This window comes from Corvus hawaiiensis, chromosome 9 (genome assembly GCF_020740725.1).
Source record: "Corvus hawaiiensis isolate bCorHaw1 chromosome 9, bCorHaw1.pri.cur, whole genome shotgun sequence".
Lineage (NCBI taxonomy): Eukaryota > Metazoa > Chordata > Aves > Passeriformes > Corvidae > Corvus > Corvus hawaiiensis.
Genome location: NC_063221.1, coordinates 30,433,561 through 30,458,896, shown reverse-complemented (window position 1 = coordinate 30,458,896; position 25,336 = coordinate 30,433,561). Strand labels below are relative to the sequence as shown.

At 45.2% G+C, this 25,336-nt stretch overlaps 1 protein-coding gene across 18 annotated transcripts in view; it reads right to left on the bottom strand.

Annotated features, from left to right (window-relative positions):
• Positions 1 to 25,336, bottom strand: part of NFIA (nuclear factor I A) — a 350,608-nt gene that overhangs the window by 219,126 nt on the left and 106,146 nt on the right. For all 18 annotated transcript variants that reach the window (XM_048313292.1, XM_048313295.1, XM_048313294.1 and 15 more), the window contains exon 2: positions 24,619 to 25,150. In XM_048313292.1, coding sequence (XP_048169249.1) covers positions 24,619 to 25,150 — 532 coding nt within the window. The remainder of the gene's footprint in view (positions 1 to 24,618; positions 25,151 to 25,336) is intronic.

Here is a 25,336-nt window from a genome sequence, read left to right as displayed (position 1 = left end):
TAAACACCTTCCTCCCATCCCAGGGTTTTACACATGCAAATACACCCTTAAACACTTTTAATTCTCTTTTTTTCCCCTCATCTATCTCCCTGCTTTCCAGATGGACCACCAGCTTCCCACCATTGCCAGCAACAGCTTGTGTATTGTTTGTTTAAAACAAAGATGACGCATTAAATATCATACACGACGTGAGGAGAGGGGCTAAGGATGATCCTCTGGAACCAAAAGCCAGTCCAGCACGGTGTTCCAAAGCTTGGCATGTGAAAAGGGATCCAGGATCTGGCCATCCTCTGCCTTTGGGGAAGGCACTTCCCTTCCCGCCTCAAGGATCCTTTGCCTCCAGAGAGAGTTAAACTTGTGCGAACGCTCTCCAAATTATACAGGCTAACCAACAATTATGTCATTTCATTCAAACATTCATTCACCCGTCATGTGCCCAGATTAAACAGTAACACTTTGTTTGAAACATTCTGCTGAAATTAGCAGACCAGAGTTGCCTTCACCTATATTTAAGCACTCAGCCCCGTGCCGAACGTAGCCTCGCCTGAACTCGGACGGGTTTAGGCAAGTTTAGCACTTTAATGTGAATCAAAGCCGTGCTTTTGCACGCTGCACATGGTTATTAGATGGGTATAGTCACAGGGATATGGAGCTGTGAAGATTTACAGAAAAAATGACAGGAATTTGAGAAGAATGTGAAAATCTGAAAAAAGCTATGAACTTAAGAAGAGGTTTATGTTCACTTACAGCCTCCCCAAAAAGTAGTTTCAAGCTGTGATAAGAGGAAACAATGCAAAAAAGCTGTAGTTGTGACGGACCAGAAAAAGCAGAATCTGAGTGTACAGCTCCAAGTTTTGCATTGTTTCCTTCTTTAAGGACAATGATCTGAGACACAGTATAGATTTTAATCATTGTATTTTGCTTGAAAGCAGAATTGCAACCACAGCAGCAGCCCTCTGCTGCAGGCTCATCCATGATCTCCCAGCCATGGGACACCGGCACCTCTCACCGCCAGCACGTGTCACACAAGGCTACGGAGCTCCAGGATGCCCAAGGCTGGCATTAATGCTAAAATCTGCAGTGCTACCAACATCTCCAAGATGCCAGTTTGCTGCCATCAGCTTTGTGTGACAGGAGAGAATAGCAGGCAGATTGCGTATCTAATGAGCCACACATACTGAAAATCCACAGCAATCTCTGGAATACATGTGGATTTGTCTAAAACTTTAAAATATGGCCTGGATGGTGTCCTGACTGCCAAAACCACAATGAATTCACTGTTACTGTCACTAATCTTCCATGTATGTTACATATGGTTGACATTTTTCTTTAACTCTCATATTTTTTGCATGTGTGCGTATATAAATAGGGTAGGAGGGAGGCGAGGAGCAGGCAGACAAACAAACAACCGGCTGGGATGCACGACGTTCCCATTAGGCATTGGAAAATTAGTCCTAAGTGTGTTATACAAATCTGCAGAGCCCCAAACAGCACGTTTTTGAGCGTAGGTGAAGTCTAGGTCTGTCCTGGGAAGCCAGATGTGCCTTCCTGGCCTTATGTTAAAGTGTTCATCCCAAAGTTGGAAGGGATACTCCAAGTCCTGCTGAATCCAGTGGGAATCTCAAGGCCTTTCAATATGATATGGGGCAATTCATCCCCTTTGTGTGTTTCTTCAGGTCATTAGTTTAGAATATTTACAGAATCACCAAATGGTTTGGGTTGGGAGGGATCTTAAAGCCCATCCAGTTCCAACTCCCTGCCACAGCCAGGGACACCTTCCACTATCCCAGGTTGCTCCAAGCCCCATCCAGCCTGGCCTTGGACACTTCCAGGGATCCAGGGGCAGCCACAGCTTCTCTGGGCACCCTGTGCCAGGGCCTCACCACTCTCACAGCCAAGAATTTCTTCCCAATATCCCATCCATCTCTGCCCTCTGGCAGTGGGAAGCCATTGCACTTGTCCTGTCGCTCTATCCCTTGTCCAAAGTCCCTCCCCAGCTCTCTTGGAGCCCCTTTAGGACCTGGAAGGGGCTCTAAGATCTCCCCAGGACCTTCTCTCCTCCAGGCTAAACACCCCCAGCTCTCCCAGAGTGGCTCCAGAGCAGAGGGGCTGCAGCCATGTAATACTTCATCTTAAAGGAGTTCAGATTCCTATGATATACATTGCCTTGACCACCTGATCGGAATATGAACCCTTGCAGAAACAGGAATAAAACCCCTTTTCCTAGCAATGCAATATTACATGGTGTGCTGGCAGAAGAGTTGTATGTGAACTAAGAAATAATATTTCATGCATTCCTTTTACTTTCTAGGCAAATTTATGCCAGATTTTATTCCACTACAGCATTACGAGCGGCGCTGCTTATCTCTGTTTCCGTGCACTTCTACCAAACAGTAGGTCAGCTGAAAACTTTGTTTACTGCCTGAGGAGAAGCAAATAGTAGTCATGCATGGTTGGCAGGGGCTCACGGTGTGATATATTCACTGCTGTTATATGGCTCATCATACAATTTAAGTCTACTGTAAACAGTCTATTTATGATACACATCCCGTTTGGACATGCAAATTCCTTGGCTTGTAAGAACAGCGTTACAGTGATGGGTATGTTCCTTCTACCACGTGGTGCTCGCTGTTGGTAAGTTTAATAATGAAGTGAATGTGGTTCTAGAAGAGGAGAAGGCCTCTCTTAATTTTTACTTGAAATAAACTCAACAAAATCTCACGCTAGGTATTTCTTTGGTGGCTATTTCCCAGGAGATCTGCTTGCTCCCCTCACCTTTTTTCCAAGCCTGTTCCTAGCAGGCTGCTTTCTTTGGACATCCTACAGGAATTTGCTTTTCTTCTTTGTTCAAGCTATAACCTCTCAGATGGTGCTGCAGGGATGGTACCCACAGCAAAACAAGGCCATCAGCAGCTCTACTCAAACACAGAGAACAGCACAGGCAAGGGCTCTAGGGATGGGTGAAAAATTCTGCAGTCAAAAAAAGCAGCCAGTCCTGCCCTCCTGAGGTCCCCAGGACTGTCACACCAGGGACCCTCCCTGTCGAGTTCCTCTCTTTCACCATACCATGTCCGTGATAGCTCACACCCCTATTTCGGGAAGAGCAAACCCTGAGCACTGTTATCCTAATGAGCCCCAATGCTCTGCATGAGCCCTCTCTTCCTAGTCTGCCTGGTAGACCAATTTTGGGTTTTATTTGCCTCCTTTCCATTTGCCATTCAGGTTTTACAGAAGACACTCCAGCAGCCGCACGGCACAGACCCAGGAACAACCCCCCCGTTTGTGAGCTGCACTGCATTTTGGACAAAGAGGCTGCAAGTCCACGTGTCAAAGCCAAAGATACTGGCCTTTATCATTGATTTTTTTTTAACTTTTCAAGAGCTCTGGGTTGTCTAATGCCAACATTTCTAATAAAAGTCATTTGGTAACGTTCAATGTGTGTGCCAGGGGAGAGCAAATTTCAAAGTATTTCTAAAACCCTACCAGGTTGGATCCTACCAATCAGTCCTCAAAATTATCTTTCTTCCATGACTTTAAACAGACTTTTTAAATGGATGTGCCATTAGTAAAAGGCATTGGGAATCTCTGGGCTTTCTGCAGGTGTGTGTGGAGGCATGGGAGGAATAGCCCCAGCCCCGTCCACCAGAGAAAGCACTGCCGTGTTCCTGAGAACAAGGACAGCATTATCCCGGGCACAGCGTCTGTCCCAGCAGATGGGCAGCGGGGGAGAGGGTGTCATCCACTCTCATTTTTGAATATAGCAGATAGTTTTATAGATTGCTACACTTAAGTGAGTTCCTATGTCGCTGTTGCGTGCTCTGATCTAGACTGGTAAATGTCTTCTGCAAGCCAAGAACAACGGTAATGGTGATAAACATCAGTATCTGTGCCGTGCCTGGGCTGGGCACAGCAGCAACACCCACAGTGTCTGCGCTCTGGAAACTTTAATATCGTCAGCAGACAAATAGAAAGAAGGAAAGAAACAGCGGCGCTCCCACTCGTGCTCCTGACAAACTGTGCTATTGCAGAACCAGTTAAAACAGTTTGCCCAAGGCCACAAAGAAAGGCTGTGGTGGAGCTGGAAGGGCACCCAACCTCTGCACATTTCCAGCCACGTGTACCAGTCCAGTGCTTTCTCCCAGCAAAGATTAACATATTCAATACTTCTCTGAGTACTTTTGAATAATTGTAACCACCACTTACTTTCATCTGAGTGGCTGTGAAAAGCTACATCATCCTTTGGTTTAATTTCTTTCCCTGAGAAGAATTGCATTTGAAAAGAGCATGAGCAAGTCTGGACCTGCTAATTACACTACAGTACCAGGACAGAAAAAAAATCATATAAAGGTATTCCTGATGTTATATATGCTCATGTCAGTCACAGCTTCTAAAGAGCCAGAAAAAATTGACTGCAACTTGTTCAAAGTAGACCTTACAAAAACACAGCTGGTCTTTGACTAGTGGTAGGTATTTTGTGGCCATTTCATGACTACCATAGTGGTTAAAATCTGTCACAGTGGAGGTGCAAGAAGAGCTGGTTTGTTCTTTGCAGGACTGGGCTCATCTTCAAAGAAAAAGAGTGATGAGAAAAGCATGAGGGAGGGATGGCTGTGAGAGCCTTGATGGTAACAAACTCACTCAAAACTTGCCCCTTTCTCCCCATCCATGCTGGAGCCCATGTGAAACCTGATTTTTTCAGCCAGAAAACAGGGCTGCGTTCAGCCTTCACCAGCCTGTATGTTCCAATGCTCAAAGACAACCCACGGTATTCATTAAATATCAGCAAAAAATTTATGGCAGGTACATACATAATTTAAATCATTTAATGCATGCAATTAATGCCAGTAATGCAATTAATGCAAGTAATGCCGAATAACAAAGAAAAATATCACATGATGCCAGTTGTGATTAATGTGATCAAACTTTACTTTTCTTTGGAGCTTCTCCTAATGAAGGGCAAGCAGAAATTTCCCCTCACTAACAACTTCCCAGCTCCAGCTTTACTTTCTAGTGCTTTTCCTTGTAGCACACATCATTCATTTTGCTGAGCAACTACATTCACTCCTATTAGGCAGCTATTAATTACTGGGCCCTAATGGCAAGGTGACAGTGCATTGCATCGCCGTCGAGAAGTGCAGACCGGAAAGTTCACCAAGAACCGGGTGTGGAATAAAAATGAGGCTTTGTATCGTCATCTTCTCCTTCTTGAGTGAATTGTGCACGGGATGGACGCCCATGCCCAAATGGCCGGAGCAGGGCTGGGGGGTGGAAAACTGGTCCCTGGCTGCTCAGGATGGCTGAAGGAATTGCTCTGTGTAGTGCCTGACCTGCACAGCTGGATTAGGATTGCTGTTGACAGGCGTCCCAGGGAGAAGGGGAATAAGAAACAGAGAGGCAGGGAAACCCGAAGGTCCTCTGGAAAGGAGGGAAGGAAGCGGACTATCCTCTTCTCGTTGCATTTGGAAACAGATGTTCTCAATATCCCCAGCTCCGAAGGGTAGGAAGTGGTGACCACAACTTGGGGAGCGCGGGTACTCTTGGCAAACAGCGGCTGTTTGTTTTTTTTAACTTTCTGGAAGACTAAAATGAATAGCGGTTTTAGTGGCATTTGAATCTGTCCATGGCATGTTCCTATCTGCTTTTGAGATCTGCTTCCTCCCAGAGCCCTGGAGGAAGAGCCCGACTGAGGGAGCAGCGAGCTGGTTTCACAATGTGTGAATCTCAAGAAGGGTATCCGAAAACCCGCACCTCAAATTGAGCCCTTCCACATTTCCAGAGCAGATGTTACAGGGACCAACAGACTCGTGTGCCTCTATTCATCCCCTACAAGCAGTTTCCTCTTTAAAGGCATCTGCGGTCTGTTCTGGCATCGCCGTGCCGGGATTTATGTACGCCGCTCCCATTAGTGTTAATGGTAGTTAGACACATACAGCCATTCCTCTCACACTTCAGGAAGAGAACAGAGCCTTATGGGAGAAAAGTTTGCTATTAAGGATTCTTAATACAATGGAAACATTCTGTCTCTTTTAATTGTAATTTACGTCTAAGTGTAACCGCTCTGGGTTGGGAAAACCAGGATTCAGTCCAATTCAATTATGCAATTCTTGCCACCTGGTAAGCCTTGTTATTTTATAAAGAGTACTGTAGTAGAACTGGCAGATTCATTCATGTTCAGAGCGTAAGCGCCCTACACTGTGTAATCACTGGCTCATAAAGGAGAGCGCCACACGAAAGTCAACCGCTCAATTATAACGCAATCTTTAAAAAGGAATATGCAAAACCACGAGGCGAGATTCCTCTTTGGTTCAGCTGGTTTACAATTACAAGTTCACTGGGGTCTTTGCTTTGCAAAGCTTTCCAGCACAGGTTCAGCCTCGAGTTAAACCTGAGCTCAACACAGGCCTCCAGCGTAGCTCAATCGATCTGCACCTACTTGCAGACACCGGCGGATAATCTCCATCCAGAGGGCATGGCTGGGAGGGGATGCTAAATCACAGGCCTGCAGGAAGGGTTTTATTGGGCTAATGCACATTCACTCTGACTTAGCTAATGAAGCTGCAACAAGATAATACAGGAAAGAAAAATATGGCCCTGGTGACTGGGAACGCTTTCATTAGCACCGGCACACGGACACCTGACAGCCCATCAAAACCTCGTGCCACCCTCCATCCCCACAGGCTAATGAGTTTCCCCACATCCCACTCTGCTCAAACCCCTCAGCATCACAGCATTGACTGCCCCTATCAATGGCAGAGGCACAGAAAAAATAATTTTTTGTAGTAGACAGTGAGCAGGCATAGAAAAAGACAGTGGAACAGTTTTAACCTACCCAGGGTAGCTACCATCCAAGAGGAAAACTCCCCTTGCCCCCACCAGCTTTGGCCAAATCTCATCTGTCCTCTCTGCCTGCTGCAGGCACTGACCAGGAGTTGGATGTTCAAAGGACACGGATCAGGGCGCAGGACCAGGACTCACCTACAAGCAGCAGAAGCTTCTCTAAACCAACACCCCAAACCCATAACTGGAAGACAAGTTGTGTTTTTGCTAAATAAATAGTATCTGAAGTTTATTTTGCAGTTCTCTCTCTGCATTTCTGTATTCCAAGCTAAGGGCCAAAATTTCCAGTAGCCTCAGAAAGGCTGGAAACACTTGGGAGGACCCAGGTGGACCGGCCAGCTCTGCCACAGCGGGGACAGAGGGTCCCTGCTCATCATCGCTATTGCCACTGCTGTCATTTGGCCTCTTCACACCATTCCCCAATTCAGGATGAGAATTTTCAGCCCCTGCTGGATGTGTTCTTCTCCCCAGTCCCCACCCCAGCCGGAGCAGACTAAGCCAAGGTTTGCTCGCGTGTGCAAAGGAGAGGGATGAGGGGGACAGAGCCAAGGTTTACTAATTCCAGAAATACTCCAGGAACTCCCCACCTGACAGCTCTGCACCTCTGACAGCAACAGTGGGATGTTTTGAAATCTCACACCTTGTAAATAGGAGAAGCACAGCCCAATCATAAAAACGTAAAGTATTAATTAATAGTATAACTTCAGTTTGTATTCCAGCTCCGACATAATGAACCTGCCAATTTTGATTGCAAAGTGAAAACTCATCTCTTTATTTTGGACAAATAGGGTTAAGCTTCTTAAGCAATTCTTTGTTGTTTTGACTTCAACAATTTATGCAAATGAGATGTTAATTAGGGTAATTGTAACTTAAATTATGCTTGTGTAAACCTCTCCATTGGTAGGAAAGTGTGGGAATCCAGACAACTGGTATTTAAAGCAGCTGTACTAACTCACTTCTGAAAGCAAAGCATACCAAGATCACTTTCATGTCTTTACAATTTGTTTTTATGAGGTGATAACATTTTTACAAATACCATCATTTTTGCTTTTTTATATTGTAAGTGACAGTCTGACATTTTACAACTGGCTTATTGAAAACAAGAATTGAGCACTCTCGCTGTAACGGACATTAACTGCTCAATAGAGATTCACATGCTAATGAGGTGAGAGGGGCTCCAGAAAGTTTTGATAAATGCGACACACACTCTAACTAGCAGTGAATGTGAGTTGACAAAGAACATCTACACCAGGGTTCAATAAAATGTAACCCTTTAAATTAATCATACTGGCAGTATTTAATAGAATGCACAACAATCTCTTTTCTGATGGCTATAAAGCAGAAGAAATGCGAAGTCTCGACAAATGAAAGTTCCCACATTTCCCTCTTCACACTGCTACTTCCATTCGAACTCCGACAATTGGTAAAAAAAGGTAGTTACTGTAAATAACAAAGTAGGAGGTTTAATTGTTTCCTTCTTTTAAAGCAGGATGCTTTTCTTCACATTTATTTGTCTGGATTCTATTGAGCAAATACCCCGACCCGAAAGATTGATCATAAAAAGCATCACCGGTTGCGCTCGGAAGGAAGTTTAAGGATACCGTCGGAAGGAAGTTTAAGGATACCGTACAGCAAAGAGAGGCTTAAATGACCAGCTTTCTGCCGGGCCTTTTTTCAGCCAAACTTGGCAATTTTTTTTCCTTTCACTAAATATAGCTCGAAGGAAAATACGCCACAGCAGTTAATCAGAAGCAGAAAGCAAAGTTCAGAGGCTTCGTTCACACCGAACTCCCCAGACTTTGCTGAGATTTGCTCCAGAGAGAGGCAAAGCTGAAACTTCAGCACCAGCATCAAAGCAGGGGAGGTGGAAAATTTTTCATCCCAGTTGTCTTACAAGTTTATTTTTTATTTTTCTGTCCTGCCACTCCTGACCCAATGACACCAACCATTACACGTGAGCTTGCGAGATCTCAGGAAATAAAACTATTGGAAGGCCAATCGCCTCCACACAGTACACTAAGGCATTATTTCTTCCTGAAGTGACAATCCTTAATACCCTTTTTGGGTTTAGCCCGTTTTAATCTTGGCAGGAAGTGTAAATCTGTGCGCTCAGCAGCATCGCAGCCTTGCTGGCTGTCAAAATTTTGCCTCCGCCAATGCTTGAGAGGTATTCTTGTCATTTCACTGGGGTAGGAGACTTCTCTGTCTGACATACAAGATCTCCCCAAGTAGTACAACTTGCCAAAACGCTGGCACACATACCCTGCTCACTGCCTTTCGTTTTGGTAACTCAGACTTGCTCTCTCAGCAGCTGCTGGAGGGCTCTATGCAGCACGAGGAGGGAGAGAAAAGGAAAATATCCACTAATCAACCCAGAAAAAAACCCTCCACCCATCTCCCCATCGCCTTCGGACTTTATGAGCCCATTCCAGCACATGCTGAAGTGCTCGGCAGCGAGGGCCCGGGCCCTGAGTCTGCGTATCCCAACACGTGGCCGTGCTCCCCGAGAGATGTTGGGGCTGCTCGGCTCCGCTCCACGCAGAAATGGTGAGCCTGGAAACGCGAGCGAGCCGAGGAAGGCGTGCTGCAGCTCCGAAATGGCCATTTAGCCAAATTGCATACCTGTGCTGTGTCAGCTATACGGTAGATTCATCTCATTCCATTGGTCTAATGGATAGCAATTGAATTTAATTAGCAAAACTACTTTGACTTAGTCTCATACTGTGCTGAATGTAATGAAATCTTTCTCCTCTCTCTCTCCCTCCCCCCCACCTTTTTTTCTCTCAAATAAAGAATGTCCTTAACTGCATTCCACTGTTAGAATATTAAAAGCTATATATGTTACTCCTAAGGACAGAGTACAGCCATCCCCTTTCACAGGCTTTAGATTTAGTTATTGTATTACATAACATAAAATAATTAAAAAGATACTTCGATAGTTACACACAGTATAAATTCAATTACCGCGATGTCTCCATTAAAAGCACTTTTATAGTATGAATAAAATGCAAATCCTCTTTAGAGATCGATACCAGAAACATAATTCTATGCTTCATCCTGAGAAGGAAGCTAGCCTTAATAAATCATCCTCTTAGATTAAAAAAAGAAAAACGTTTCAAAGATACGTATTTGAAGGCAATTCTCTAAAGCAGACATCCTGGTCTTATTTCTGGTGGACTCATTTTTTAGCAGCGAGGTTTACGGGCTGCACCTCCTGCTTCCATACAGCCCCTGCCAAGGAGAAGGATGCCGAGGGGAAGAAAAGCCCCGGCCACACGCACCGGCAGCACAGCTCTGCCGGGATTTATTGAAACGTCCCAGATCTGGCCACGAGAACTTTGCAGCAACTTGTCCCCCCTTGAAATAAAGTGTAAAGCAATTCCTCTGGATGAGTTTGGAGGGAATGCTCCTACCAAACCTAACTTTTGCCTGGCTGGGCACAGTGAGACAAGTTCCTATGATTGATTATCGTGGTATCTCTGGATCTCTGACTTTGAACCATAACCTTTTTTGCGCACAATGACAGTTGGGACCTACCATTTGCCATCTGTAGAGATGGTGGGGGAGAAAAGGACTTCGCTTACATTAATCAACCAATTAAGAACAGACTTAAACAAAACACTAAAGCATAATAAAAACCTGACTGCTTAATCACTTCCTACTCTTAATAGTTGCCTTCCTGTAGTTTGCTGATGGGAGTCGCATCACTCTGCCCGGTGCCCGTTGGGGACAGGGTTCTGGCTCTAGGGCTGGGCTCTACCTGATCTCAAATGGAGCTGAGGGTCCTCTTTTCTTGGGCAAGACCAAAACCCCTACATTAAAAGAGAAATAAAAAATAGAAAAGTTTGGAAACACAAGTTGCAAATCACAGCCATACAATGTAGTTGGGCTCTCCTATCAAATCCAACCATTAGAGAATTATTTTAGTGAGTGCAAAATTAGTAACTAATCAAAGACACAAATCACTGCTTCAGGGAGAATTACCCTTTTCTTTCAAAGCTTGGGGCAGTATCCAGGGACCCCAGATATTTTGTCACTGCCCTCCCCTCGTGGCTGGCAGCACATCCCAAAGGAGAGACTGAAATAGCAGCTGAATAACAGAGGGTGGACTCTGCACTTGGCTGCTCTGATGAGGCTCTGGAGGGAGGAGGTCCAGAAACCTGTCCCAACAGCTCAGAGCCTAATTCTGCTCTCAGGGATGGTGGGTTAAACCACTTCTGTGCAAGACGGCAGAGAAATACGGCTTTCCATCGGGGAATTAAGCAGACATCTCGTGCAATACACGCTCTGCACTGCGGAAAAGAAGGAGGGAGACCTCCACGTTCCTTGTTTGCATCTGCAGCTGATGAGGTTGCAAGGCCAAGACTAGTAAACTTGGACCAGTATCACCAAGAGGCACCACAGCAGCATCTTGAACAGCTGCTTGTTTCTGTTGCCTCTGGGTACCCACCAGTGCAGCTCTTAGGAGACCTCTTGGATTGTCTACTTAGTGAAGCTCTAGGAGAGCACATGTTCACACTGATAAAAAGTAACACATTTATTGGAAGGAATCATCTCTAAATCCAGGCATTTCATACATGCCTGGATATTTCTAAATCATCCCTCCACTGTGTCCTGCAAACGTAGCAGAGTGTGTAAGAGATGAAGTGTATTTACGTCAAGGTGTACAAAAAACCTTTAAATGACTCAAGATCTGAGCAGCCAAGAAAATGCACAGTGTTACTGCAATGAACATGTTTTTGTGATATTTAATAACTGAAATTTGGAACAAATTTGCAGAGGTTGGCCAAGATGGTCTCTCCATCCTTGTGCTTTACGTCTCTTTGTCTATTGTTCTTTTTAATATATTGCATCTGTAAAAAAAATTGCAACCTACTTTATACAATTACTACACTGAAGTCCCAAGCAATCTATCAAGTTGTCATACATTTTCTTCACATTAAACCTTTTTAAAATCTTTCCTTTTTTCTACGTTTCAAGAAAATGCAGAAGAATATTGGCTTGGCCCAAAAGGCAGCACAGTAAAACATGTCGTTCATCAAATGTGGTAACAAGAGGAGTTTGTGTTACTGTGTCAGGAGAAGAAATAATCCCCAAAGTGGCATGTTGAAGCTTTGGAAGGTTTGTAAATCAAGAAAATTCAGACCATCAATAAACCTGCAACCAAGGAAAAAAAATTGGAAAAATTCCCTGTGAGCTGGTTCTGGTTAAGGAGTTTTGGTGAACTCCCTTTTTGCAGCACTCAAGCCACCTGAGGCAAGGATCTGAGGTTGCCGGTGGTCTGTGTCCCCTGAGGGAGGGACAATGACATGGCCGGGGCTCATGGGGTGGCCGGACACCCGTCTGGGTCATGGAAAAGCGCGGCGTTACCAAAGACTATTTATTATTAAGGAAAATGCTTTCATCTGTTGATGGCACCCAGAAACAATGAGCAGGAACACGAAGCAACGGGTGGGCGAGAGGGAAAGCGAAGGGAAACCGGGAATTATTTCAGCTGGAAACTGGATGAAATGCTGGGAGGAGGGGGATTATTTTGCCCATTAGTTTAAAAACTCTCCATGCCGAGGTTTGCAGCATTTGAGTGACCATCTCTACAGCAGTGTGCAGAAACACACAGATACTGCCTTCATGTCCATCAGCCCCTGATAAACGAGCTCCATGATAAGGGATGGGATAAAGCTCTGCTAAGGATAGGAAGATGACGATCCCTCTCCTACGAACTACAGGGAAAAATTTTATTTCCAACCCTTCTTCTATCCCTCTTCCCTATATTGCCTCCTCCAAAAGAGGAGTCCCTGCACACCCTGGGAGCCCCAGCAACTCCGAGATACCATGGCTGGGCACCCATCACTGGGTGCCACCACCTTTGGGACTGTAAGATAATATAAAATAAAGGCAAAATGTTGAATGCTTTGCCTTCCATGGTTTCGAAATGCCGAAACCTCCGTCCCTGAACCTGGCTTGCGCCGCCAGTCCCACTTCTTGCAAAACAAAGAAATCTGTTTAGGCTCCAGGAAATCCCACGTTTTACCGCAACTAATTTGAGCCCAACTGCATTTGTGGTATTGTCAGGTCTTTAGGACGATCCCATGGCCATTCCCAGTGTAGGAAAAACCTGTGTGCTTAATTATCTTCTTTAATAATTCCATGGTATGTGATTTATTAAACAGGCTCCTTATTTGTAAACAAAATCAGAGGCACAAATGTGCGGCGATAGGCGCACTTCCTGGCGAAATAAGAGGCAGACAAAGAGCCCTAATGATGCACCAAAAATGCTCACCAAAAGTGTACTCTTTAAAAAGATCACCAATTTAATGCTTTTTGTATTTCATTTATCAGCCATGTAGTCATCATTCCCCTCCCTACCACCATCTGTACACACTTTCCCAATAGACCATCACAGCTGTCCCGTTTCTCACACAAACAGTACCTTTTATATGCTTCCCAACTGTTTTTAATAACTGTTCTGTGCACAGCACTGTACTTCCTTTGTTTTCTTTTTTTTTCCCCTTTTTTTAAAAAATATGAAAAAGAGATATAAGCCAAACAAACAGGTCATCGTCGCAATCAGTGTAGGAAGGCAATTAAAATGTTAAAAGCCTCCATGGTCACTGACCTGTCCTCGAGCCATGCCAGCGGCCCCAGCACAGAGCTGGAAAGTTCCCTGGAGAAGTTGCTAAGGTAGACGAAGCTTGTTCAAAAAAACAATGTACATGAGCAAGACTGTCTGAGAAATCCTTCATCCTTTTTAATGAGGAAATATTACAAATATTAAATACTGCTTCTGCAACCAGAGAAAGTTTTTTGAGGCTTTCAAAGTCCATTTATCAGCTCCAAGGCATCGCCGCCCTGTATTTTGGAACTGTATGGACAGAAACATCGCATTTTCTTTTCAAACTCCGACTCATTTCACTCTTTCTAAATGCCCTGTGTATCCTGACTTTGCATCCTGGCTGCTCCTGCTTTCCCTTTGGCCACCCCTGGAACTGCCGGAGCCCCAAACGGGGATGAACTGCACAAACTCACGATGAAGGCACCGTGCAGCCAAGGTAACTCAGCCCCAAGTCCTGGGCAAACAAAGCCGCTTGCAAAGGGCAAAACTGGGAAGAGATCCAGGCAGGAATGGGGAGAAAAGCAACAACTCCTTAGCGATCCATCTCATGGAAACCTACCCTACCAACAGGATGTTCAGGAATGAAAACTCTATACTTGCTTTTGTCCAGGGCCATGTCCACAGCATCCTTCAGCAGGCTGCAGCGAGATAGGAGCACACAAACAGTCCCTCCCCCTGCACCATACGGGACCACAGGAGGAAATGTAGCTCTGGGATGGGATGGGGACCCTGCTCATACCATCCTCATCCCACAGACAGACAGCTTCACACCCTGGGGCTGCTCACTGTGAGACACACCTCACTCTTCTACGGGAGAGTTGATTACTAAAGACCATGCACGTGGAAAACAACTGGTCCGCTCACTTCTCACCATGATTTTGCCCTCCAGCTTTTGACTGAGAAAGAAACAATGTCCATGTTTAAAGCAGGAGTTGAACACATTATTTTGCCTAGAAATCACGCTCATATATCTAGGTTAGAAAGAGCAGACACCTTGAAGGTGCACTTCTGAGACACAAGTGTGCACCCGAAAACAGCACCGAGCTCTGTGGCAGGGTGTTTGTAACTGCATTTGCCTGGGAAGAATCTAAATCAGAGCTGTTGAAGGTGATGTCCTTCTCGAAGAAAGAGGAAAAAAGGTCTTGACCACAAAAATCCCACTCTTAACTGATTGCTGTGTGCTTTTCCCAACTTTTCCAACAATACCCAACCTCCACCCGCAAATGTTCGGCTGCTACCGACGCTGGTGCTGCCCCAGCCAGGCAAACTGCTGGTGAAACTTTCAAATAAAACTATGCAGGATTTACTTTTTAGACAAGCAACAACTACTTTTCCCTTTTTGACACAAAACCCGAACGTAAATAGGTTTGTTGGCTATTTTTAATGAAGTCCTTGTGGCATCAGGAGAAGTCCTCATCACCACACAATAAAAGCATTGCAGTGGCTATCCTCCCTAAAAGCATCCCAACAATAGCTGGGCTTGAGAAAAGCATCTCAATACAAAGAATTCATTCTTCTGATTTACTTGAAACTACTTGGCCTTAAAAGAAAAAAAAACAAAAACAGCCAAACCTGAATTAAATTTAAATTTTACCCTATGTTTCCAGCATCACTCGGGGATTTGGCCATTTTCTTCTATATCAAATTAAAACCTTATCGGGTAAAAAGATCCGACAAATTTCAAGCAAGTACCCTTAGGATGATATCTGATTGACAATGTATTTTTGCTTTGAAATCTTCAGAGTGAGCATTTATCTTGACAATAAATGTAGCAACTATCTAACTCGTCTTTTGATACCCTTACAGGGGTGCATCCCTGTTCGTTCAGTGCATTACAAGGTATTTTAAACACAAAAATGGTGATTTAACCAGACACGATGTTTATTACAAAGCTCAGGCAGCTCATTATCTGTCCCTCACACAGAAGATTAAAGTGGTAGATGCAGAAAAACACAGCATGAATGAGGCTGTCCCAACATTTTACATTTAGTTCTTCACCCCTTGTTTCCCCTGAAGCCTTCGGCAGACTGTGCACAGAGCCTGGATTCGCCCCGAAAACTTTCCTCTTGCCAGGGGCTTTCCAGAGCTTAGCTGTAAGGAGATGCCTCCCTATGAAATATTCCTCACGAGATGCAAATGCATTTTGCACCTAACAATGATCCCGCATGGTGGATTTCCTGGGCTGAAGAGCACTCCTGCTTTCCTATTGTGTGCTACTTAGAACGATAGCATCTTTTGGGTTGGAAAAAATCTTTAAGAACACCGAGTCCAACTGTAAGCAGGGTGACAGTGGCTGGGGTGAGAAGAGAGAGGTACAGCACAGAGGACAGCGCAAAACAGCTTTAGACTTTGTTTAGATACTGATGCTATGGGCATATGAAGGATATGACAAATGGATTAAACCAAGGAGCAGAAACAACACTGGCTACTTCTCTGTGGCCAGGGCTTGGTGACATGGTGGCATGTCTGGAGGATGTGCTGTCACCTGCAGCTCTCAAGGGTGAATGCCATGCTGATTTTACACCTGTGGAAGGTGTGTTCCACCCCTGTGGGCACCTCTGTGTGCCACCATCCAGCCCCCACAGTCACAGCAAGAGCTGGGGAGGGACACAACCTCCTCAGGTGAGTGAGATGGGCAGGAGAAACCCACTGACCAGTCCCGCCAGGTAATCCCAGGGGCTTCCAACTGCACCCTGAGGGTGTCCTGCTGGAGGAGACCTTAGTGATACACCCTTCTGTGATGTTTTTAAACCACCTTTTTACATCAACAAAAAAACCAGAGCACCAGCAAGTTTTCTTTCATTGACCAAACAACCACCAGGTACCGCACTCACACGACCCTCTACAGCACAGCCTGTTCACCTGGCCAAATAACCCCACTCTGGACACCCACCAACCCCATTTTTGTGCTTCACTACAGATATATCTCACCCCAAAACATGAACATGCTGAAACATCCAATCATGTTCTGGCACGCATGCCAAAAAAAAAAGCCCATGGCAACAAAGACGACAGCTTGCCAATGGCAGCTGCTGCACGCACACACAAAATTAAACTATATTCTTCTGAGAAGGGATATTATTATGGCATTTGTTTCCCCTCACCCTCACCCATTCCCTCCCAAAATAAAGGGGGAAATATCAACACATCTCAAACATTAGGGGAGATGGATTTAGGGGAAAAAAAAGAAAAAAAAGAAAAAAAAAAGAGAATGCAGGGTTTAATAGGAGATCCAATTGGGATCGGGGCTGGGTGAATGGAGCCGCCCTGAAATATTGGCTCACCTACGGGAGTTGTATGGCATGAGCACGTAAAATATATTTGGGGAGGCCTGAGGATGCTGAATTGCCTCAAGTTTGGTCAAACCATCCCTCGGTTACAACACAAATCTGCAAACACACTTCCGTGCATTAAAGGGCATCTGATGACACCCATCCCTGCTTCCTTCCCCCGGTGTGGACCCGCTGAGTGCCTCCCGAGCTTGCGATGCAATGCACAAGAGAGCCGTCTCCTCACTGTGAAGATAAATGTCATATTGGACCTCTGACATCATGTATTTTCCAAGTAATTATTTTTGATATCATAAGAGTTGTACAGGGTGCACAATAAAATTAAAAAGTAGAAAGCAAGGTTAATAAGATTATCGTGTTGGTATAATAGGTAATGCATTTTGCAGTATATCCTTAAATCTGCCCTCTCCAAGCATAATTAAATAACTGTGATTTATATTTTAAAGGAACGCAGACATGCCGTGTATCCTCCTACCCACATATGCTAATTGCTTTCAGCCCCTAAAAATCACACAGTTGTTTGCAGCTTTTTAATCCTCATGTGTAAATAACCCGACTCAAGTCCAAGTTATGAACAATAAAGTCCAGGAAACTTTCAGAAGAGCTTGTCATTAAACCCGTCTTGATTTTATCTCGCTGATCTAATGGTACTGATGTGTGCCGAAACCCGTGGGAAGGAGGAACAACTCCCCGGGGCCTTCGCACCGGCCCTGGCCATGACACTGGGACAACACTCGGGGACTGGGAGGGTAGATATTAATGGAGAAGACATCCACTCCCTTTAGGAGGAGCCGATGGATTTACAAGCTCAGGATACCCCTCCTGGGTCTTGCTGTGGGTCTGAGTGCACCGTGGTGGCACTGGGATCGCAGGCGACACAAGCCCACACGCTTCGCTCTAGGCCGAACTCAACCGCGCCGCTCTCCATTTTGACTCGCACGTGAGAGCTTGGCACACAAAATGGAGGCCCTCGTGCGTTTCACAGGCAGCGGCTACGAATCCAGCCCGTATCCACCCGCTCTGCACACCGCATCCTGCTCCCACATCCCGAGCCACGATGGTGCCACACACACGGCTGAGCTCAGGCACCTTACAGCCACCCGTGGGGTAGAGACATGGGGGAATGGTACCTAGGAACACTTAATATATATAAATACTCTGTTTTCTCTTTAAAATTAATTACACTGTGATGACAGGTTGGTCCAGGCGCTCCCTTGCAACTGGGGATAAAATGCTGCAAGCCCTAAAAGAACTTGCTGGGGTAAAACCGCCCCACACATCTGAGGCACTATGACCCAGGTGCTGATGTCAGTCACAGTTTTTGGTGGCTCCCATAATGCAGGCAACAATTAACAACAACCAGAGATGTGGTTGCACTACATGAATGGGAAAACCAAAGCGATTAAAATGAATTTTAGTCCACCGACAAGGCTTATCTACCACAAGCCCTCACTAGCGTAAGGAAACGTCCGGGTCGGCTGCTGTTAGGAGGCTAAAATAATTTCCCCTGAATTTACAGCCTGTAATTTAATCATCAGCTCCAGCCCTTGTCTGTGAGGAAAGGAGCAGGGGCACAGCCAGATCCATGGCTCCCAGTGAAGATACCCCAAAGTCATTTCGCCGGGGACAGTCTCCGACGCTCAAAGGGTCCCACTGAGAAGTGCAGGCTTTTGGGGAGAGGTTGAGGGGTTTTGGAGCAGTGGGATGGGGTTTGTATGCTGGTTGTAAAAACCTCACCAGTGCCTGAACCAGAAGCATCAGGGGAAGGAGGAGGAGGAGCTGTGAAGAAGCTCAAGGCACAGAAAGTGAGGGATGCCCCTTTCCTTTACATCCGAATGGGGAGAAAATATGTAATTGTAATAATAAATAGCGGGTTTTATGAACAATTAGGATTCCACTGTCTCTTTGAAGGGTTTGAAAAGCTGACACGATGTTTTGGGTTCTCCAGATTCAGCTTTGAGGCCTCAACCAAGAGAAACATTCAGCCCCGCTGTGTACAGCAGTGACCACAACAAAGATTGTGGTTTCTCCCACACTCGCCTTAAATAGATCTAAATTAATGCTATTCATCATTGGGTGGAAAAGAAGGGAAATATAAAAGTGCAGTTGCTTGTAGAAAAGCCAGAAGCATTGGGCAACTTTCTTACCACTCACAGGCTTCTCCTGCTTCTGCACCTCAAAGCAAGGAGGCATGAAAATAACACACCCTTATACTGTCCAAACCCATCACCTGGAAAACATCCTGGGCATATGAAATACGCCTTTATCCCGTGTTTATTTGTTGTTGCTGTTGTTGTTGTTGGAGAAAGGGGAAAGCTAAACCACATGACTGAACTCCTGCCAGGGGTTCGTGATAGAGCAGGCCGTCCCGAGTGCCGCACCAGTTAGTATCTGAATTATCACGGATACTCACCGGCTCAGTTACACCCGCACAGGGAGAGCAGTTGTCCCACCTAAATCCTGCTTCTGTCAGCTCCCACCCTGCTCGTGGCTGCAGCGAGCAGCCAGTCCTGCTCCCCAAAGAGGAGAGCATTCGAAGATGGGGATATCTCTCTGTGCCACACAGGGTGTGTAGGTTGCCGCGTCCCATGCATGCCCATGATAGGTGGGTGCGTGAAATTTGGGGTGTTGAGGAGCTGTAGCTGTCCTCTGCTCACCTCTCCCGACTGAGATAGAGATCCAGGCTCCCACCACTGACTTTTTATGGGTACTTTTTGTAAGGCTAAAACAAAGCAAAATCTGCCTTCTCCTTTTATTCCTTGAGGGCAGAAATACTGTGAGATGTCTTAGTGTCACTTTTTTTTCTTTAAAGCTACAGATGTCTCACTTTGGCAAAAAATAATGGAGCAGAAAAACAACTCTATCAGCCCACAAATATTAAAATCTCAGCTGAATGGTGATCTGCTCAGGTTCTCCTGGGCATGCACTGGGAGCCCTGCGCAGGGAACACATGTGAGATACCTGCTGCGAAGCTGCCTGAAGTGGTTTTTTGGTAAGAGTAAATGCAATCTGTCTGCAGAAAAAAAACTTTAAGGACTGTTTTGGATATACACTGGAAGAGCCATGAGCTGGAAGTAGGTTTTTCAAAGCATTATAGGTGGAGGGAATGTCATGGATGCTTTAAAAGTCTTCAGATATGCGTAAGAACGACATATACGTTATGCATTATCTCCACAGAAAAAACACCATTTGAAATGTGCCCTTTTTAACTACCATTATGATCTGTCTAAAGAGCATTTTGGTTGAAACTTGGGAGGAAAGGAGAAGGGGAAAAAAAAAGCCCACTGATCTTACACCTGCTCTTTAGCAGTGGGAAGTAGGTTCTCAATCTGTTAACATGACCATCTGGCCAATCTGCATATCACGGCTATCTGGATTACCGTACGATGGAATGACAATAACGTAGCCAAAACAAAAGTAAAATGCATCAAAAACTAACGGGAGCGCAAGCCCTTTTGATTTCAAATTAAATAATAAATGTGGTATCAGAGCAGAGCGAGAAAGTCAGCTAAATAATTAAAAATGAGCCTTCGCTCTGGCATAATTAAGTAAACAATATGGTGTGTGTTTCTGTATGAGCCAGCAATAGTTTCCACCGTCGAACGCTCCACTTTTGCAGAGCAGCGATCAGGAGTTCAAGGCGCTGCGACAGCTCTTTCGGTGACGTACAGTATTGTCAGGACACCTCTGCCACCCCTGCGACACCCGGCTCGGCTGCAGCTATTAACAGGATTAATGCAGCAACAATCAATACCAATTGTACTAAAAGATTACGGCTCGAAGCCTCGGGTACCTCTCGGACCCCCCGAAACCTCCATGGGTACGGGGCTTTCTGCATTAACCCATCTTTGGGTTATTCCCATCGATGAAAAGATACCTTTTACAGTGGTCCAAGTAGAATATTTTAAATCTGTCGATGGGAGCGTAAAATGGGCCTAGCTGAAAGTTCAAGGTCATGTGCTATATACCACTGCCCAGCAATTAGCCACAGAGCACTTCTAGAGGTTAAGTAAATTTTCAGTCACAGAAATAAGGCCGAGTTCTGGCATCTTCGCTGCCTTCGAGTCTAAACATGAGCAGAAAAATGAGCTCACATAAATAAAACCCTAGCCCCAGATTTCTTCTTAAATTTGGGATTTTTAAATGTCCTTCTAAAAGATTAAAAGATTTTCTCTGCCACAAATACCTCGCGAGCTTAATTCTCGCCTGAAGCGCATAACGATGGCCGGCCAAAAAAATAAACCGGGCATTGCAGCATCGCCTCCTGGCCCGCCATCCCGCTTCGGCCACTGGAGAAGTCTCTAAAATCTGTGACCTCTCAGAAAATTTAACTACTTCTATTGCGAATCTATTCTCCAATCTGATCGCATTAGCAGGAGGAACTCCAAAGCAGTAAAAAACTCCAGAAAGTTCTCGGTTGAGTGCCTACTAATGAACAAAGGTTAACTTTATCTAAAAGGTCAAATGCCTGGTGGCTAAGGTTGTGACCTTAACAACTTAAATTGTGACCTTGCCACGTGCCTAGTATATTGTAGATTCTGATACAGATCATCTGGTAAAGGACCGGTCATAAATTAGCTTTACTGTTCGACTCCCACAAAGAAAACGGTTTGCCACAATGGTTTCCAACTTGTCATTTGATACAAGAGCAGAATAAGTGAAATCTAAAAAGCAAACCCAAGTTCAGGGTATGAAAATGCCGCCTGCTTTTAGTTAAGCAGATTAGAAACTGCAAACTGAGAGCAATACTCTAGATTTCAATACATTTCTTGGTCAACCTCTAATTCACAAAATACCGATCTTCCTTTCCTTTTTATTTTTTTTCAATTTCTTTTTTTTATCCTTTTAACGAAAATGACATGTAGTTTGCCTATTTGCATATTTTTGTTTTCTCCTTCTAGCCAGCTCTTAAAGAGAATAATTGATTTCAGTAGCTTTGTAAGAAGCACTATTTAAATCTGTGCACATGTGTTCCCTTACAGATGATAGTGCCTACTGAAGGAAAAGCGTGGATTCAAAGCAATAATTATCCTACATGTTTAGAAGGAAAGGGACATCTTGCCGCCGAAGTCATCTCGAATAAGGGCATCTTGGAACAGAATACTCCCCCCAAGAAAAGAAGACGAAAAGTGGGGGGAAAAAAAAAAACCCACAAGAAAAAGAGAAGCGAGCACTATGGGTGAAAAGGTCACAATGGTTTTGGCACGTATCTTCAAGCACGTTTCGGAGTCTGTGCCTCCTGCCAATACTGGCAACTTCTCAAAACTTTTAAGGAGGTAAAAACATTGTTTAGTGTTTACAAATCTTCTGTACTATAGCAGATGCTTGTCAAATCCGCTATATGTAAGTTGACCAGCCTACCTAATATTTGCGCTGGCGACTTCCTCCTTATAAATACGCGGTCCATACATTTGGGGAGCGAGGTCTGATGGAGTTGGAGACAAAGGACCCTTAATATTTTTTTCTTTTGTAATTTTCCTGTTGCGCACCCGGCACAAGCTGCCATTACTGCGGGTCTGCGGGAACCAATGGCTGTCAACTTGGCCAATGTTCAGGTGTAACAAAGACTGCTGGGATACATCGGAGGGGGAAAAAAACGGGAAAAAGGGGGAAGAAAAAGAGGTAGCTCTACGCAAAGCTTTCGGTACACCTCTGTGAAGCCATATAGACAGCAACCACGCTGTGCCACCTCCCAAAATTCATCTCGTCCCCCTCCCCGCTGAGGTTTAGCAGGAATACGCCAGCACACGCTACTGCATTGAGAGCACAATGCGATGCATGCAATCAGCAAACAACGGCCGAAAACACGGCGCGGTGCCGTGTTTTGCTCACACAAATCCCCAAATCTAACCCCAAAAAACCGCGCCCAGGCCTCGCACCGAGTTTCCGCGGCAAACACCGAGTCCGAAGGACAATCGGTGCGATCGCTGCCTGTTGATGATGAAGGCAGGAATAAATAACAGTTTGCTAGCAAGGCTACTGTTTGCCTCCAGTGTGCTGATAAGATGGTATATTCCTAATCACAATATTGAACTTTTATAACATCTATTGCCTGACTGTTATAACAGGGAGAGGATCCCTTGAAGCTCCCCGAAACACTCCCACCCCTGGGTTTGGTCCTTTTCTCCCCATCCTACATTTCTGTGACCCTACATGCAAGCTAAGCCAAGACCGTTGGTTTCTATCAACAACTTGTGTGCCCCACAGAGGGCCTGGGAAATACAATATGGACCAGTATTTACCAGCACCATGCTATATATAAATCTAAATAATAAAAACCTGCGTGCTGTAGATCAGTAAATAGCAGTCTATAGCTTCCATTTGGATATCAAAGCATTTTAAATGTATCGCCCTGCTCCGACATGTGGAGGAGGAAACTGAGGCAGACAAAGGGGATGTGAGTCCATGGTCCCCTCGGGGTCGGTGATGGAATGGGAAGTGACCTGAAATGCCCCAGCCCCAAGCTCCCTTCAGTTAGTCATTTATCCATAATCCTTCCTTCACCGTGGCCATAATAAAGCTCAGAGGAAATAAATAATTTTCCTCAATATTTGCCTACTTCCCTTTCACCATAAATGTGCAGTATGATTTACCACCTCACACTGAAGTGCAAAGTAAATGTTGCAGCTTATCTGTAGGAAATACCATGAGGATACTCAAAAGTTATTTCTGAACAGGGATCATATCTGTAAAATCCCAGCGGCGACATTGCCTAACACAACAACCATGGCAAGGACTCAGCGCAGAAAAACTTTGGGGAAGCCAAAACTTTCTGCAAGATCCTCTGAAAGAAGTTGGCATGGGAAATGCAGGCTCCCTGGGCTGTAATTTGCTTGGTTTTCTTACCGATAAATATTTATACAGAAGTGTTTTTTTTTTTACTAATATGATTTCTCTCCCCCCGGCTCCTCTGGTTTTCCAGCCTGTCCAGCCCCTCAACTCACAAGTCAGGATATGCTGGGGGACCCATGAATCCCATACATGAAACTCAGGGCCTCGCACTTCACACACGCATATTTTCCTGCACTACAATCAACCAGAAGAACTACAGTAGCATATTATTTTATCCAGTCAACATTCTACACATCCTCTGAGCACACCGAGTCACACCGCAGGCAGAGTGTACTTTGTGTTGGACTCTGGGATCCCAAGATTTTCATCACACGTTAAAACATCTCAGCCCCTCCTCATAAGCACAATATTGTCAAATCAGGAATTTTTTTCAAGACCTGCTTAGCTTTTAAGTGTATAAATTGTGATATTTTGGGGGGTTTAAATGCCTCCTTTTCCCCCTAGGATTACCCAGAGGTTTGTTTCATGTCCACTCAGACCTGATGACTAGGTTTGCTATCAAGGGACTTTCTTCTCCTTTCCCTCCAAACCCGGTCCTGGAGGATTTATGTTCCCCATCCATCTCAGTGGGGTGAGGATACCTGGTACTCCTGACCCACAGGCCTCAGGCACCTCTAGCCCTCCTGGACTACTTTGTGCATAACATATACAAACTTTATTTAAAAAAAAAAAAAATTAAACTAAAATCTGTCTGCTTTCCCCCAAAATGAGGGTAAAGGAAGCCGCGTCCAGCTGTGAGCCCTCCTAGGACAACATTTAGGATAACACCTGTAAAGGATGCCCAAAATGCTGTTAACCGCGGAAAACAAGAGCCACTTTTATGTGGCTGCACCTTAAAAACCCCCATTAAAAAAAAAAAAAAAAAAAAAGGGAGTGGGGGTGTTTTGGCACCCTCCTCACCGCCCCGGGAGAGCGATAACCGGCATTCCCAGCTCCCTCCCCGGCTCATGCAGCCGCCGCCGGGGCACGGCACCCGGCACGGAGATAACTGAAAAGTTGGAGAAGGTGGTAGAGAAAGGCACTTACCTGCTGCGTGCACAAAGTATGCCAAATATAAATCGAGTTCCTTAACAGAAACTCCTATATGGTGGGGCTGTACGCACAGCCCGGGGTTAGAGCACTGTGGGGACTTTACAAGGCGCTCGCCATCAGTACTTTCGAGCGGAATACCTTTAAATAAAATCACCATAACAAGGTCCAACCTCCAGACCTTATCTGCCTGGCGAAGGCAGTCAATTCTTCTCATCTTGCCCTTCTGGTCTGGATTGGAAAGAACGCAACACGGAGGCTTTTTTCCTGTGACTGTGAGAACAAAATCCTCCCGAAATTCAGGCCTGATATCTTTCCGGAGCTTTGCCAGAAGTCTGGATGCCCATTTTTGCTTTACCTCGGGTTTTTCACTTAGCAGTTCGTCCTTCACGGCTCTCTCTTCCTCTTTTGACATGCGTTTTTCATGTTTTTTGAAGTATTTTCTTTTTCGGGCTTGCAGGTTGAACCACGTGTACGCAAACGCTCGGACGTGAGGCAGAAGTGCTTCGATGAAGGGATGAAATTCATCCTGAAAAAAGTTACAGAGAAGGGTCGATGTCACTGAAACCATCAACAAAGAGTCTTCACAAATGGGGCTTTCATGGGGTGGTGAGAATCAGGAGGGTACTGATAAATTTTAAGGGCTGTGGAACCCCTCGATGATGGACCCCGAACTCGCCACCGCCACATCCCCGTTTCCCTTCGTGCCAGCCCG